Genomic DNA, 16158 nt, shown 5'->3' with positions numbered 1-16158 from the left:
GGGGATGCTGCAGGGCTTGCAAGTGTGAGAACTAAATGCAAGTCACTTTTTTTTCCGGGCCGTTGTAACTCCAGAACGGTCGCTAAATGAATGGTTGCAAGTTCAAGGACTCCTTGCATTTCTTTCCTTCCATTCTAAATCTGCATGAGGTTAGGATGCTGCTTGAACTTTTTAAAATGTTTTTTAAGTGATGAAGCTCCTTGGGAACAATCCAGAGGATTAACAGAACAGAATAACAGAGTTGGAAGGGACCTTGGAGGTCTTCTAGTCCAACCCACTGCTCAAGCAGGGGACCGTGTACCATTTCAGACAAGTGATTAGTTGTCCAATCTATTCTTAAAAATCACCAGTGTTGGAATACCCACAACTTAATTGTTAATTGTTCTCACTGCCAGGAAATTTCTCCTTAGTTCTAGGTTGCTTCTCTCCTCGGTTAGTTTCCATCCGTTGCTTTTTGTCCTGCCTTCAGGTGCTTTGGAGAATAGCTTGACTCCCTCTTCTTTGGGGCAGCCCCTGAGATATTAGAAGACTGCTATTATATCACCCCTAGTCCTTCTTTTCATTAACATAGACCAGGGATAGGCAACCTTGGCTCTTTTATGACTTGTAGACTTCACCTCCCAGAATTCCTGAATCAACATAACTCAGCTTGGAAACCTCTCCCTTTTCCCTCAGTATAACTGGATCAGGAATTCTGGGAGTTGAAGTCCACGAGTCGTAAAAGAGCCAAGGTTGCCTACCCCTGACAGAGACATACCTGTATTCAAATCCAAAGAATGAAAGCTGAAAGATCTCCCAAGCAACACTTTAAAAAAAAAAACCTCATAGTTTGTGAGCATCAATATAAAAAATTTAGAAAATGTAGAGGTAATCTTCGAACTTATGACTGGATGCTTAACTGCTGTTCAAAGTTACAGTATAGCGGCCCCCTTAGAACAGGGGTCCCCAACCCCTGGTCTGTGGACCAGCACCGGGCCGTGGCATGCCAATAATCGGACCATGCAAACAAGTGAAGCCCCATCTGCAGGATGCAGGCAGCACACAAAACCATGCACCTCCAGTCCATGGAAAAACCTCTCTCCATAGAACCGGTCCCTGGTGCCCAAAAGGTTGGGGGGGCTCTGCCTGAGAAGGTACTTATGACCTGGTCCCTGCAGCAATCCCCGTGGGGGTTCACCCTCATGACCAATGGCATCCAAGCCAAGGGAAGGAGTGAGAACGGGCCCACCTCATTCAGGCAGCGTCCCAGCCAGCCGCCTGGGTCCTCACCTTGAGCGATGTCATCGAAAGTGTTCTGGTTGACCATCCGCTCCACGATCTTTGCCGCCTTGGCCACTTTGTTGATGTCGTCGCTCTGTTGAAAAAGGGGATGAGAATATTCGAAGGCAAAAGCCGGTTGGCCTGGCAAGGACTGTAGCTTCCCACACTCGCAATGCACTGTTCGGCTTTGGAGTTTTCTATGGCAAGATGTGGTGCTGGGTGGGATGCTGCCTCGGAGTGACGGGATCTCCCGCTAGGCTGGGAGGAGGGTAGTACCTTCAGTGGTAGAAGGGAGTGGGGCTTGGGGGGAGGAGAAGGAGGAGGAGGAGAAGTATGGGTTTTTGGTGCTCTCTCAGCTTGATAGCTTTCTTGCAGATGTTTCATTATCCAACTAGGTAACATCATCGGTGCTAGAAGGGAGTGGGATTTGTGAAGAGGAGGAGGAGGAGGAGAAGAAGAAGAAGAAGAAGAAGAAGAAGAAGTAGAAGAAGAAGAAGAAGAAGAAGAAGAAGAAGAAGAAGAAGAAGAAGAAGAAGAAGAAGAAGAAGAAGAAGAAGAAGAAGAAGAAGAAGAACAACAACAACAACAACAACAACAACAACAACAACAACAACTATGGGTCCTTGGTGCTCTCTCAGCTTGATAGCATTCTTGCGGATGTTTCATTATCCAACTAGGTAACATCATCAGTGCTAGAAGGGAGTGGGATTTGTGAAGAGGAGGAGGAGGAGGAGGAGGAGGAGGAGGAGGAGAAGAAGAAGAAGAAGAAGAAGAAGAAGAAGAAGAAGAAGAAGAAGAAGAAGAAGAAGAAGAAGAAGAAGAAGAAGAAGAAGAAGAAGAAGAAGAAGAAGAAGAAGAAGAAGAAAGAAGAAGACAACAACAACAACAACAACAACAACAACAACAACAACAACTATGGGTCCTTGGTGCTCTCTCAGCTTGATAGCATTCTTGCGGATGTTTCATTATCCAACTAGGTAACATCATCAGTGCTAGAAGGGAGTGGGATTTGTGAGGAGGAGGAGGAGGAGGAGGAAGAAGAAGTAGAAGAAGAAGAAGAAGAAGAAGAAGAAGAAGAAGAAGAAGAAGAAGAAGAAGAAGAAGAAGAAGAAGAAGAAGAAGAAGAAGAAGAAGAACAACAACAACAACAACAACAACAACAACAACAACAACAACTATGGGTCCTTGGTGCTCTCTCAGCTTGATAGCATTCTTGCGGATGTTTCATTATCCAACTAGGTAACATCATCAGTGCTAGAAGGGAGTGGGATTTGTGAAGGAGGAGGAGGAGGAGGAGGAGGAGGAGGAGGAGAGAGAAGAAGAAGAAGAAGAAGAAGAAGAAGAAGAAGAAGAAGAAGAAGAAGAAGAAGAAGAAGAAGAAGAAGAAGAAGAAGAAGAAGAAGAAGAAGAAGAAGAAGAAGAAGAAGAAGAAGAAGAAGAAGAAGAAGAACAACAACAACAACAACAACAACAACAACAACAACTATGGGTCCTTGGTGCTCTCTCAGCTTGATAGCATTCTTGCAGATGTTTCATTATCCAACTAGGTAACATCATCAGTGCTAGAAGGGAGTGGGATTTGTGAAGAGGAGGAGGAGGAGGAAGAGGAGGAGAAGGAGGAGAAGGAGAAGGAGAAGAAGAAGAAGGAGAAGGAGGAGGAGGAGGAGGAGGAGGAGGAGGAGGAGGAGGAGGAGGAGGAGAACTATGAGTCCTTGGTGCTCTCTCAGCTTGATAGCTTTCTTGCGGATGTTTCATTATCCAACTAGGTAACATCATCAGTGCTAGAAGGGAGTGGGATTTGTGAAGAGGAGGAGGAGGAGGACTATGGGGTCTTTGGTGCTCTCTGAGCTTGGCTGTTTCCTTGCAGACATTTTATGAGCCAACTACGGAACATCATCAATTGGGTCATGAAATATCTGTAAGAAGAAGAAGAGGAGGAGGAGGAGGAGGAGGAGGAGGAGGAGGAGGAGGAGGAGGAGGAGGAGGAGGAAGAGGGCTTGCTTGCTTCCTTGCTGTTTTCTTGCAGACATTTCACCACCCAAAACTAGGTGACATCACCAGCGCTAGATGTTACCTAGTTTGGGTCACGAAACGTCTGCAAGAAAACAAGCAAGCTCAGAGAGCACCAAGGGGCCCACAGTTCGACTCTGGGCTGCAAATATTCTCCTTCAAAGATGCTGGTGAAAAGATGAGATGAACCATAGGGCTGAATAGTAGGGCTGAAAGGGACCTCTGAGGTCTTCTTTTCCAAGTCTATTTTTGAAAACCTCCAGGGATATTGAATATAGAATAATAGAGTTGGAAGGGACCTTAGAGGTCTTCTAGTCCAAACTCTGCTTAAGCAGGATAGCCTACACCATTCCTGACAAATGGCTGCCCAGTCTATTCTTGAAAACCTCACAATTTCTGGAGGCAAGCCGTTCCACCAATCAGTTAAGACAGTGGTTCTCAACCTTTCTAATGCCGCGACCCCATAATACAGTTCCCCATGTTGTGGTGACCCCCAACCACTTATACATCACCGGGTGCCAGGGGTGTGGCCAAAGGGGGAAAAATAGCAGACAGCCTTGTTTGGCGACCCCCGTGAAATGGTCGTTCGACCCCAAATGGGGTCCCGACCCACAGGCTGAGAACCACTGAGTTAAGAGAATGACAGAGCTGGAAGGGACCTTCCAGGCCTTCTAGTAAATCCCAAACATTTTAATGCCAACTGAAGTGGGAAATATCTACTTTAGTTTTATTTTGTTGATCAAATTTACACTGCGGCCCACCCTACGAGTAATACGCAGATGGTCCAGGACTTACCAGCACAACTGAGAAACAACATCTCCGTTGTGGATCAAGGCAGTTGTTAAGGGAGTTGTGCTCCATTACACCATCTTTTTGCCACAGTTGTGAAGCAAATCATGAGGTTGTTGATAGAATCACAGGGTCGTCAAGTGAACTCCCATTGGGGATCACCTTTTTTTTTAATATTTTTTTATTTTTCCAAACTCTCCCCCATACATATACCGTGATATTTATCAGATGTTAACATACATTCTTTTTACATTCATATATAAGATACTTTTAATAAAATGAAATAAATACATACACATGACTTTTGGTGTTGCTCGCCCATTTCCCCTTTCACTGTATCCACACTCCTTCTTCTCTACCTTCTTTCTCCCTTTCTTCTCTTCCCTACTTCCCTCTTCTTCCTCTCCTCTCCTTCACCACTCTCCTCCCCTTTCTCCCCACTTCTCCTCCAACCTTCCTACTTCCTTCTCCCCATTGGGGATCACCTGACCCTGTGACACTGCAACCGTCATAGGTACATGCCAGTTGCCGAGCCGTCGAATTTTGATCATGTGACCTTGGGGATGCCGCCACAGTCATAAGTGTGAAAAACCAGACATACAGTAGTGGCCAAAATTGTGGAAACCTTTTTGGAAAAGTGTATTTTTGAGGTTGGATGGCTAATAACACCACTTTTTTTGGGGGGAATAGTACCATAAAATTATATATCAATGGAAAGATAATTTAATCAAGAATATAATGCAACAAAGTTTGTTCAATGATCTGTACTGTATTCTGTGAAACGTTATAGCCAAATAACCAGAAAAAGGAAGCACAACTTGCTTAGGTTGATATCAGGTAGCTTTCCTTCATCCGATTGTAGCCAATGAGCATGAGTGTTTAGAGAGCCAATTGGGTGTCATCTTGTTTTGGCCATGAGCCAATCAGATCACAGTAGGATTCAGTGACTGATGTCATGTATTGAAGCTGAGAGGAGGACATTGGTCAGTGTGTTATGTGATGGCTATCAAGTTGGTTGGGTTTTTTTTTGTTCTTTCATTTAGTGAGCTTGTAAAACATAATAAAATTAAAGCAATGGTGGCAAAGAGTTGACTGGTCGCCCAGAAAGCGATGTAAAATAGTATTATTAAGCGAACAAGGCTACAGTTATAAAGAAATTAGAAGAAAAATGGGGGGAAACTTAACCAAAGGTGGCATTTCTACTGTACACTTTCCCCAAAAGGTTTCCACAATTTTGGCCACTACTGTAAGTCAATATTTTCAGTGCTGTTGTAACTTTCAACAGTCAGTAAACAGATGGTTTATGTCGAGAACTATCTGTAATGATCAAACAGGTCTGAGGGCTGGGCAGATGTATTGATCCCATCAAATTCTGCCCCAAATTTGTTAAGATGTAAAATTGAAACCAACCCACTAACTTTCTTATTTTCTTCACAGACGTACCAGATTTAATCTTCAGGATGTTTCTGTGGGAGATTTTAACCCACGCGGTTTCCCACCTGAAAGTCCAAATTTCCAGGGGAAGATATGAAGCTCCTAAGCCATGTCACCCCCTGGTTTCTTTGGGGGGGGGTGTATAGTAGCTCTTAAGGCATGTCAGCCTCCCGTGTCTTCCCCAGAATTAGCAGCACAAAACAACTGCAGATGGGCCAATTACAGCCTTGCTGTGGGAATTATTGAAGCGTGCCGAGAAAGCGCTAATGGAGTCCCCCCAGAACAATTTCTGTTCCTTCCTAATGATCTGTTTCTAAGAGACTCATCTTTCTGAGCCAGGAAGATGACATCGCAAGTGCCCAGTCCTCATGAGCACGAAGATTTACCGCCATAAGTAAGATTCACCTCCCAGTGGGGACTATCATCCTGTTAAAGAGGCCAATTCATAGATAATCCTTGATTTACGGTCTCAATTGAGCCCCAAATTTTTGTTGCTACAGTGAGGGGAAAAAATATTGGATCCCCTGCTGATTTTATACGTTTGCTCACTGACAAAGAAATGATCAATCTATAATTTTAATGGTAGGTTTATTTTAACAGGGAGAGAAAGAATAACAACAACAAAACTCCAGGAAAATGCATTTCAAAAAAGCTATACATTGATTTGCATTTTAATGAGTGAAATAAGTATTTGACCCCTTCGCAAAACATGACTTAGTACTTGTTGGCAAAACCCTTGTTGGCAATCACAGAGGTCAGACGTTTCCTGTAGTTGGCCACCAGGTTTGCAAACATCTCAGGAGGGATTTTGTCCCACTCCTCCTTGCAGATCCTCTCCAAGTCATGAAGGTTTCGAGGCTGACATTTGGCAGCTCAAACCTTCAGCTCCCTCCACAGATTTTCTATGGGATTAAGGTCTGGAGACTGGCTAGGCCACTCCAGGACTTTAACGTGCTTCTTCTTGAACCACTTCTTTGTTGCCTTGGTTGTGTGTTTTGGGTCATTGCCATGCTGGAATACCCATCCACGACCCATTTTCAATGCCCTGGCTGAGGGAAGGAGGTTCTCACCCAAGATTTGACGGTACATGGCCCCGTCCATCGTCCCTTTGATGCGGTGAAGTTGTCCTGTCCCCTTAGCAGAAAAACACCCCCAAATATAATGTTTCCACCTCCATGTTTGACGGTGGGGATGGTGATCTTGGGGTCACGCATTCCTCCTCCTCCAAACACAACGAGTTGAGTTGATGCCAAAGAGCTTGATTTTGGTCTCATCTGACCTCGACACTTTCACCCAGTTCTCCTCTGAATCATTCAGATGCTCATTGGCAAACTTCAGATGGGCCTGTACATGTGCTTTCTTGAGCAGGGGGACCTTGCGGGCGCTGCAGGAATTCAGTCCTTCATGGCGTAGTGTGTTACCAATTGTTTTCTTGGTGACTATGGTCCCAGCTGCCTTGAGATCATCGACAAGATCCTCCCATGTAGTTCTGGGCTGATTCCTCACCGTTCTCATGATCATTGAAACTCCACGAGGTGAGATCTTGCATGGAGCCCCAGACCGAGGGAGATTGACAGTTATTTTGTGTTTCTTCCATCTGCGAATAATCGCACCAACTGTTGTCACCTTCTCACCAAGCTGCTTGGCGATAGTCTTGTAGCCCATTCCAGCCTTGTGTAGATCTACAGTCTTGTCCCTGACATCCTTGGACAGCTCTTTGGTCTTGGCTAGGGTGGAGAGTTTGGAATCTGATTGATTGATTGCTTCTGTGGACAGGTGTCTTTTATACAGGTAACAAGCTGAGATTAGGAGCACTCCCTTTAAGAGAGTGCTCCTAATTTCAGCTTGTTATGTATAAAAGATACCTGGGAGCCAGAAATCTTGCTGATTGATAGGGGATCAAATCCTTATTTCACTCATTAAAATGCAAATCAATTTATAACTTTTTTGAAATGCGTTTTTCTGGATTTTTGTTGTTGTTATCCTGTCTCTCCCTGTTAAAATAAACCTACCATTAAAATTATAGACTGATCATTTCTTTGAGAGTCGGCAAACATCCAAAATTGGCAGGGGATCAAATAATTTTTTCCCTCACTGTAAGTGAGACATTTGTTATGTGAATTTTGCCCCATTGTACAACTTCCCTTGCCACATTTGTTTAGTAAAATCACTGCAGTGGTTAAGTTAGGGACCTGGTTGTGAAGTGAATCCAGCTTCCTCATAAACTTCGCTCGTCAGAAGGTCACAAAAGGGGATCACGTAACCCTGGGACACCGAAACCGTCATAAATACCAGTCAGTTGCCAAGGGTCTGAATTTTGATCACGTGACCCTGGGGATGCCACAACAGTTTTCAGTGTGAAAAATGGGCACAAGCCACTTTTTTCAGTGCCGTCCGTTGTAATTTTGAATAGTCACTAATTGAACTATTGCAGTTAAGTTGACTGCAGCGGAGGTGAAGTATGCAAAGTGTGTAGATAAAACGAGCAGAATTAATGGCTGTTGAAGGAGCGTGGTTTGAATGAAAAAAGCAGATTCAAAACAAAATACTGGTGGTTTGCTCATATACCAAAAACATATGGTGTAACAGCATATAATAATAATAATAATAATAATAATAATAATAATAATAATAATAATAATAATAATAATAATAACCGCCTATGCAAAGAAGCTGAAGAAACAGTGGACCACTTGGTAAGCTGTTGCAAGAAGATTGCACAGACTGACTACAAGCAGCGGCATGACAAAGTAGCACCAATGGTGCATTGGAAGATCTGCAAAAAATATCATTTGCCTGTAAGCAAAAACTGGTGGGATCATAAAATAGAGAAAGTCATAGAAAATGATAAAATTAATGCTCTGGGACTTCAGAATTCAAACAGACAAGCACCTGCAACATAACACCCCAGACTTAACAATTGTCGATAAGAAAGACAAAAAAGTCTGGATAGTGGACGTGGCAGTGCCTGGAGATAGCAGAATAGAAGAGAAAGAACTGGAGAAGATAACAAAAGACAAAGACCTACAAATAGAAATAGAAAGACTGTGGCAAAAGCAAGCAAGGGTAGTACCAATAATCATAGGCTCCTTGGGTGCAATTCCAAAACAACTGGAGCACCACTTGAACACCATTGGCATTGACAAATTCGCTATTAGTCAATTGCAAAAGGCGGCCTTATTAGGAACTGCTTCCATCCTGCGACGATATCTGTAATACCATCAAACATCCACATCTGCCTATCCCAGGCCCTGGGTAAGGACTCGATAGGTAGACAAAATGCCAAATCCAGTCTGAACATCTGGCTGACTGTGCGATGATCAATAATAATAATAATAATAATAGTAATAAGTTGGAAGGGACCTTGGAGGTCATCTAGTCCAACCCCCTGCTCAGGCAGGTAATCCTATACCATTTTGGACAAATAGCTGTCCAGTTTCTTCTTTAAAACTTCCAGTGTTGGAGCATTCACCGCTTCTGGAGGCAGGTTGTTCCACTGATTAATTGTTCTCACTGTCAGGAAGTTTCTCCTTAGTTCCAGGTTGCTCCTCTTCTTGGTTAGTTTCCATCTGCTGCTTCTTGTCCTGCCTTCAGGCGCCTTGGAAAATAGCTTGACTCCCTCTTCTCTGTGGCAGCCCCTGAGATATTGGAATACTGCTATCACGTCCCCCCTCGTCCTTCTCTTCATTAAACTAGACCTGTGGTGGCGTACCTATGGCACGGGTGCCAGAGGCGGCACTCAGAGCCCTCTCTGTGGGCACGTGCGCTGTCGCCCCAGTCCTAGGCCTTCAGCTGGGTTTTATAAAACCTTTTCGCTTTAGGCCTCCACCACCATGTGCAAAAAAAAAAAAGGTTCAATCAATCAGTCAATTTCAACTTCTCATGGGAAAAAAAAAGATCTTGCAAAGTTGGAATGGATTGATTGAACTTTTTAGTCCCACCCAATCTGCTGTTACCACCGCAGCCACGCCCACCCAATGGGCCACACCCACCCAGCACCCGATGATGCATAAGTGGGTTTTGGGTTGGAGTTTGGGCACTTGGTCTCTAAAAGGTTCGCCATCACTGAACTATTGTAAGTCGAGGATTGCCTGTATATGTGTGTATAATTCTGCGGCCAAGTTTCAGACTTCACACAGATAGAAGAATTTGCTTCTCTCTCCGGCAATGTGGAGAAAATGAGTGAGCGAGGGCTTGGGGATCCATCCATCACTAGCTCCTGTACTGTCAGTGTAATTAAATCAGCAGCCAAATGCTTTTTCCTTTCCATCTGTTTTCTTTCCCAAAATCAATTTAATAGGCTTAAATCGACCCCTTCTTCCCTGCCACCCACAGGGTTCCATCAAGTGAAGCCATTATGGGGTTTCTTTGCATTTGGTTTAGTGTCCTGCGTGAACTCTTGAGCTAATTTTATTCAACAAGCCATGATTAACAAATCATGGCTTAGAGTCATGGGTAAGTCCAAAACAGCTACCGGAATTCTTGACATTTAGACAAATCGGAGGTAAACAACAACTACACATCATTCAAAAGAGACCACAACAAAAAACTAAAAGGCCTCCTCACCAGCAATCAACACCCAAATAAGCAGAGAGCAACACCAACATTAACACTAGACTAACGACCAAGAATCAAACAATAATCCAATCAAGGAACTACCAACTCAGACACACAATCAAACAGTAACCAACAGCATAATCAAGGGACCACCAAGAATTCCCCCATCAATACATTAGGACAAGCCATTTATATATACACAGAGAACAAACCCCACTCCTTTCCAGCACTGAGGATGTTATCTAGTTGGGTCATGAAACGTCTGCCAGAAATCAACCAAGCGCAGAGAGCACCAAGGACACCACAATCCTCCTCCTCCTCCTCATCACCATCATCATTTTCCCAGTTCACAAACCCCATTCCTTTCCAGCACTGAGGATGTTATCTAGTTGGGTCATGAAACGTCTGCCAGAAAACAAACAAGCTCAGAGAGCACCAAGGACTCCACAATCCTCCTCCTCCTCCTCCTCCTCCTCCTCCTCCTCCTCCTCCTCCTCCTCCTCTTCCTCCTCCTCCTCCTCCTCCTCCTCCTTATTCTCCTAGTTCACAAACCCCACTCCTTTCTAGTACTGAGGATGTTACCTAGCTGGGTCATGAAACGTCTGCAAGAAAGCAATCAAGCTCAGAAAGCACCAAGGACCCCACAATCTTCCTCCTCCTCCTCATTCTCCACTCCACAAACCTCACTCCTTTCTATCACTGATGATGTTATCTACTTGGGTCATGAAACAGCCAAGCTCAGAGAGCACCAAGGACTTCACAGTTCAAACCTGAGCCACAAATAGTTTCTTGTATCAGTAATGGGTAAATACAATCTTTTACCGGCATGAAAAGCAAACCATCTCATTTTTTTTTCTCCCGCAGACCTCATTCATCTTTTTGGTCTGGGCAAAATGAGATAAGGAGGAGATGTGTGCACATCTCTGAAGGGGTCCAACCAAGCCCCCTCTTGAAGTCCTTCTCAAAAGCAAATGAGTCCCCCTGGCCGTCTGTAAGGAAGCCAACCCGCTCTGTGAGGACCTGCCCAGAAACCTTCACAAGCAGCGAAGATCTTAAACCCGGAGAGGCTTCAAAGGGACACGGAGCGTTTCATGTCAAAAATCACCTGGCCTCTGCCTCACAAATCTCTTTGTCGAGGCCAATCCAAATCTCCTGCTGGGTGGAGGTACAACAGATGTGGTTGTGTATATTTAAAGCTTGTAGCGAGCTGGGCTTGGTGATGCCCTAAAGCAGTGTTTCCCATGGCTGTGGAATTCTGGGAGTTGAAGTTGAAGTCCTCATGCCTTAAAATTGTCAAGTTTGGGAAACACTGCCCTAAAGAATATTTAATAAGGCAAGTCTTACTTTCAGCTTCGTATAAGTTCCTGGATAACAGGCAACAACGTCTCATGCCTAGCAACCATGTCAACTGCTGGATTAATACCCTCCGCTGGTTTTCCCAGTTGCAATGTATGGCTGTGAAAGTTGGACCATAACAAAGGCCGAGCGCCAAAGAATTGAGGCCTTTGAACTCTGGTGCTGGAGAAGACTCCTGCGCGTCCCCTGGACTGCAAGACGATCCAACCGGTCAGTCCTAGAGGAGATCAACCCTGACTGCTCTTTAAAAGGCCAGATCCTGAAGTTGAAACTCAACTACTTTGGCCACCTAATGAGAAGGAAGGACTCGCTGGAGAAGAACCTAATGCTGGAAAAGATTGAGGGCAAGAGAAGAAGGGGACGACAGAGAATGAGGTGGCTGGAGGGAGTCACTGAAGCAGTAGGCGTGAGCTTAAATGGACTCCAGAAGATGGTAGAGGACAGGAAGGCCTGGAGGAACGTTGCCCATGGGGTCGCGATGGGTCGGACACGACTTCGCAACTAACAACAACAATCCCTCATGTCCGTCTATAAAGACTCAGAAGGACACAAGTTTGATCTAGCCAGGACCACAGTTGTAGCCCAAGTGAAATCAAGGGGAGAAAGAGAATTCCTCGAAGCCGGGCTCTCCACCAATAAGTCAATCAACAGACACATTGACATCGACCCAATCTACCAACTGCTGAGAACGAAGGAACTGCTTCAACCGCAATCCTGAAGGCAGCCTTTAAAACAAACACACACCCCACCACAGAAACAAAACTCATAAACCTCCCTCCACAAGAAACCGGACCATGTCCCGACAACAACAGCCAGCCAGCCAAACAATCCGAAACCAGACCATGATTCAGAGGCAACCAAATGGACAAACACCATGTGCATCGCACAGACAATACTTAAACACCAAAGACTATGGCCCAGCAACAACAACAACCAGCCAATCAAACAGCCCAAAACCAGACCATGACCTCCGGACAAATAACAGCCACACCAATTTACGTCAAACAAAAGGTATTTAAAGGCCAGTGCTCTTACAGACTAGCACAATTCAAAGCACACTGAAGATGTCCCCCGGATTGGAGACGGAACGTTTGCAGCCAAATCGCTGAGCTTGGAGATCAAACCAACAGCCCAGCCCTGAAATTTGCCATGCTGGGCTTATTCGTACTATACTGAGTAACCATAGTTGACTGAGTTTGCACATCACACCACCCAAAAACTTTGTTTCTCCTTAGTTCCAGGTTGCTTCTCTCCTTGATTAGTTTCCATCCGTTGCTTCTTGTCCTGCCTTCAGGTGCTTTGGAGAATAGGTGGACCTCCCACTTCTTTGTGGCAACCCCTCAAATATTGGAAGATGCTATCAGGTCTCCCTTAAACCTTCTCTTTATTAGGCTCAACATACCTAGTCCCCTTAGCTGTTCAATGTAAGGTATAGCCTCCAATTCCTGGATCATCTTTGTTGCTCTTCTCTGCATTCTTTCTAAAGTCTCAGCATCTTTTTTGTATTGTGGTAACGAGAAATGGATGCAGTATTCCTAGTGTGGTATTACCAAAGCAGTATAAAGTGATACTAACACTACTCGTGATCTTGATATTCTCCTTCTGTTGATGCAGTCTAGGACTGCGTTGGCCTTTTTGGCAGCTGCAGCACACGTCTGGCTCATACTGAAATGGTGGTCCACCAGGACACCTAGATCTTTCTCACATAATCACATCTTGGATAGCAATAGCCCTTAGACCAGTGGTTCTCAAACCTGTGGGTCGGGACCCCATTTGGGGTCAAACGACCATTTCACGGGGGTCGCCAAACAACGCAGTCCGCCATTTTTTTCCCCTTTTCCTTAGCTATGCTACTCCCTTTTATTCTATTGGCTTTTGAAAGCCAATAGAATAGACTCTCTTGAATAGAGTCTAATTCTATTGGCTTTCAAAAGCCAATAGGAATTGTCCAGGCTGTCTCTGCCCTGCTGAGCCCGCCAAAAGCCCCAGTCTGCAAACGGTGCTGCACCAGTTGAGTAGTCCTCGACTTACAACCGATTGAGTAGTCCTCAACTTACGACCGGTTGGGGGTCGCGGCATTAAAATGGTTGAGAACCACTGCCTTAGACTTATATACCGCTTCACAGTGCTTTACAGCCCCTCTCTAAGGGGTTTACAGAGTCAGCCTATTGCCCCCCACAATTTGGGTGCTCATTTTTACTGACCTCGGAAGGATAGAAGGCTGAATCAACCTTGAGCAAGTCAGGATCGAACTCCTGGCAGTGGGCAGTGAGTTAGCCTGCAATTCTGTATTTTAACCACTGCGCCACCAGGGCTCCTATTGGGATTTATTCCCTGCCTGACTATGGAGAAATCCACCAGTTCAGTTGTGGTATGGTGCCCAAAGAGGAGGGATAACTCCAAGGGGCAATAAGTTAGCCTGAAATACTGCTTTCTAACCATTGTGCCACTAGGGCTTCATATCTGTCTGTCTGTCTGTCTACATCCATCCATCCATCTATAGCAATAGTGCTTAGACTTATATACCACTTCATAATGCTTTACAGCCCCTCTCTAAGGGGTTTACAGAGTCAGCCTATTGCCCCCAACAATCTGGGCCCTCATATTACCGACCTCAGAAGTATAGAAGGCTGAGTCGACCTTGAGCTGGTCAGGATCGATAGCAGTGGGCAGAATCAGCATGCAATGCTGCATACTAACCACTGGGAGGGAGGGAGGGAGGGAGGGAGGGAGGGAAGGAAGGAAGGAAGGAAGGAAGGAAGGAAGGAAGGAAGGAAGGAAGGAAGGAACGAACGAACGAACGAAGGAGGGGGAGGGTGGGAGGGAGGGAGGGGGAAGGAAGAGGAAGGAAGAGGAAAAACAATAGCAATAGTACTTAGACTTATATACCACTTCACAGCGCTTTACAGCCACTCTCTAAGCAGTTTACAGAATCAGCATATTGCCCCCAACAATCTGAGTCCTCATTTTACTGACGTCGGAAGGATGGAAGGCTGAGTCATCCTTGAGCCGGTCAGAATCGAACTGCTGAACCACCGGCAGCTGGCAGTCAGCAGAAGTAGCCTGCAGTACTGCATTCTGACCCACAGCTCTTGAGCTTTTTCGGTCTTTCATACTTGCGGATCAAAAAGTCATGATAGCCACCCCAAGTCTCCTCATAGGGGGAGATGGGTGGCGTAAAAATAAAATAAATAAAAATGAAATAAAAGATGGAATTGCATGACCAGCCTGGTCCCATTAAAACCTTTCTGAAGGTTTTTGGGAGTTTGATGTATAGATAGTTCTCGACTTACAACCACCACTGAGCCCAAGCTTTCTGTCGTTAAGCAAGATGATTGTTAAGTGAGTTTAGTGCCTGATTCTCACAACCTTTCTTGCCACCACTGTTAAGTGAATTGCTGCAGTTGTTCAGTTCGGAAGACGGTTGTTAAGTGAATCCGTCTTTCCCCCTTGACTTGGTCAGAAAGTCGCAAAAGGGGATCATGTGACCTTGGGACACCGCAACCATCATAAATGTGAGTTAGTGGCCAGGCTGTCTGAATGTACATCATCATATGACCATGGGCAGGGGTAGGCAACCTTGGCTCTTTTATGACTGGTGGACTTCAACTCCCAGAATTCCTGAGCCAGTCATGCTGAGGGGAAAGGGAGAGGTTTCCAAGCTGAGCCATGCTGGCTCAGGAATTCTGGGCCAGCGTGAGGCAAATTTTGGCCCCTTCATGACTTGTGGACTTCAATTCCCAGAATTCCTGAGCCAGCATGAGGGAAACTTTGGTCCCTTCATGACTCGTGGACTTCAATTCCCAGAATTCCTGAGCCAGCATGAGGGAAATTTGGTCCCTTCATGACTCGTGGACTTCAACTCCCAGAATTCCTGAGCCAGCGTGGCTCAGCTTGGAAATCTCTCCCTTTCCCCTCAGCGTGGCTGGCTCAGGAATTCTGGGAGTTGAAGTCCATGAGTCATGAAGGGACCAAAGTTTCCCTCATGCTGGCTCAGGAATTCTGGGAATTGAAGTCCACAAGTCATGAAGGGGCCAATATTTGCCTCATGCTGGCCCAGAATTCCTGGGCCAGCTTGGAAACCTCTCCCTTTTCCCCTCAGCATGGCTGGCTCAGGAATTCTGGGAGTTGAAGTCCACGAGTCATGAAGGGCCAAAGTTTCCCTCATGCTGGCTCAGGAATTCTGGGAATTGAAGTCCACAAGTCATGAAGGGGCCAAAATTTGCCTCACGCTGGCCCAGAATTCCTCAGCCAGCATGGCTCAGCTTGGAAGCCTCTCCCTTTCCCCTCAGCATGGCTGGCTCAGGAATTCTGGGAGTTGAAGTCCACCAGTCATAAAAGAGCCAAGGTTGCCTACCCTGACCATGGGGGTACTGCAACGGTCATTAAGTATGAAAAACGGCCCTAAGTCACAATTTTCAGTGCTATTGAACGGTCACTGAGTGAACTGTTGTAAGCCAAGGATTAAACCTGTACAAAATATCAACTAGAATCAGAATGTCCACAGGAGAAAGCAGGTTAGTCTGCTAATGAAAGGTGGGGAATAAGGAGATGACTTCCAGAGAGAGACTGGAATTAAAGCACACTCAGCACAGTACAGAAAGATGCAACAGCACCTGTGATTCCAGAGAAGTTAATTTTCTTCCCATTAGTTTGTCTTCTTTCTTGGCTGTGGGAGCTTTCTGTTTTTCTTTCTCCTTTGACTTCTCCAGCTTTTGCAGTTCTTCCACATAAGCGTCGTAGATGTTCCAC

The 16158-nt window shown here is 45.3% G+C and overlaps 1 protein-coding gene across 1 annotated transcript in view; it reads right to left on the bottom strand.

Moving 5' to 3' along the window:
- The window catches only part of DNAI1 (dynein axonemal intermediate chain 1), a 205599-nt gene that overhangs the window by 142550 nt on the left and 46891 nt on the right, over positions 1-16158 (bottom strand). The window contains exons 9-10 of the mRNA XM_039355382.1: positions 16023-16157; positions 1270-1354 (exon numbers count right to left, since the gene is read on the bottom strand). Of these exons, the coding sequence (XP_039211316.1) occupies positions 1270-1354; positions 16023-16157 (220 nt within the window). The remainder of the gene's footprint in view (positions 1-1269; positions 1355-16022; position 16158) is intronic.

The sequence above is a fragment of the Crotalus tigris genome, unplaced genomic scaffold (genome assembly GCF_016545835.1).
Source record: "Crotalus tigris isolate CLP2741 ecotype Arizona unplaced genomic scaffold, ASM1654583v1 scf7180000018684.1183181, whole genome shotgun sequence".
NCBI classification, from domain to species: Eukaryota; Metazoa; Chordata; class Lepidosauria; order Squamata; family Viperidae; genus Crotalus; species Crotalus tigris.
Note: the sequence above shows the minus strand (reverse complement) of the source record. Positions and strands in the feature narration are given on the sequence as shown.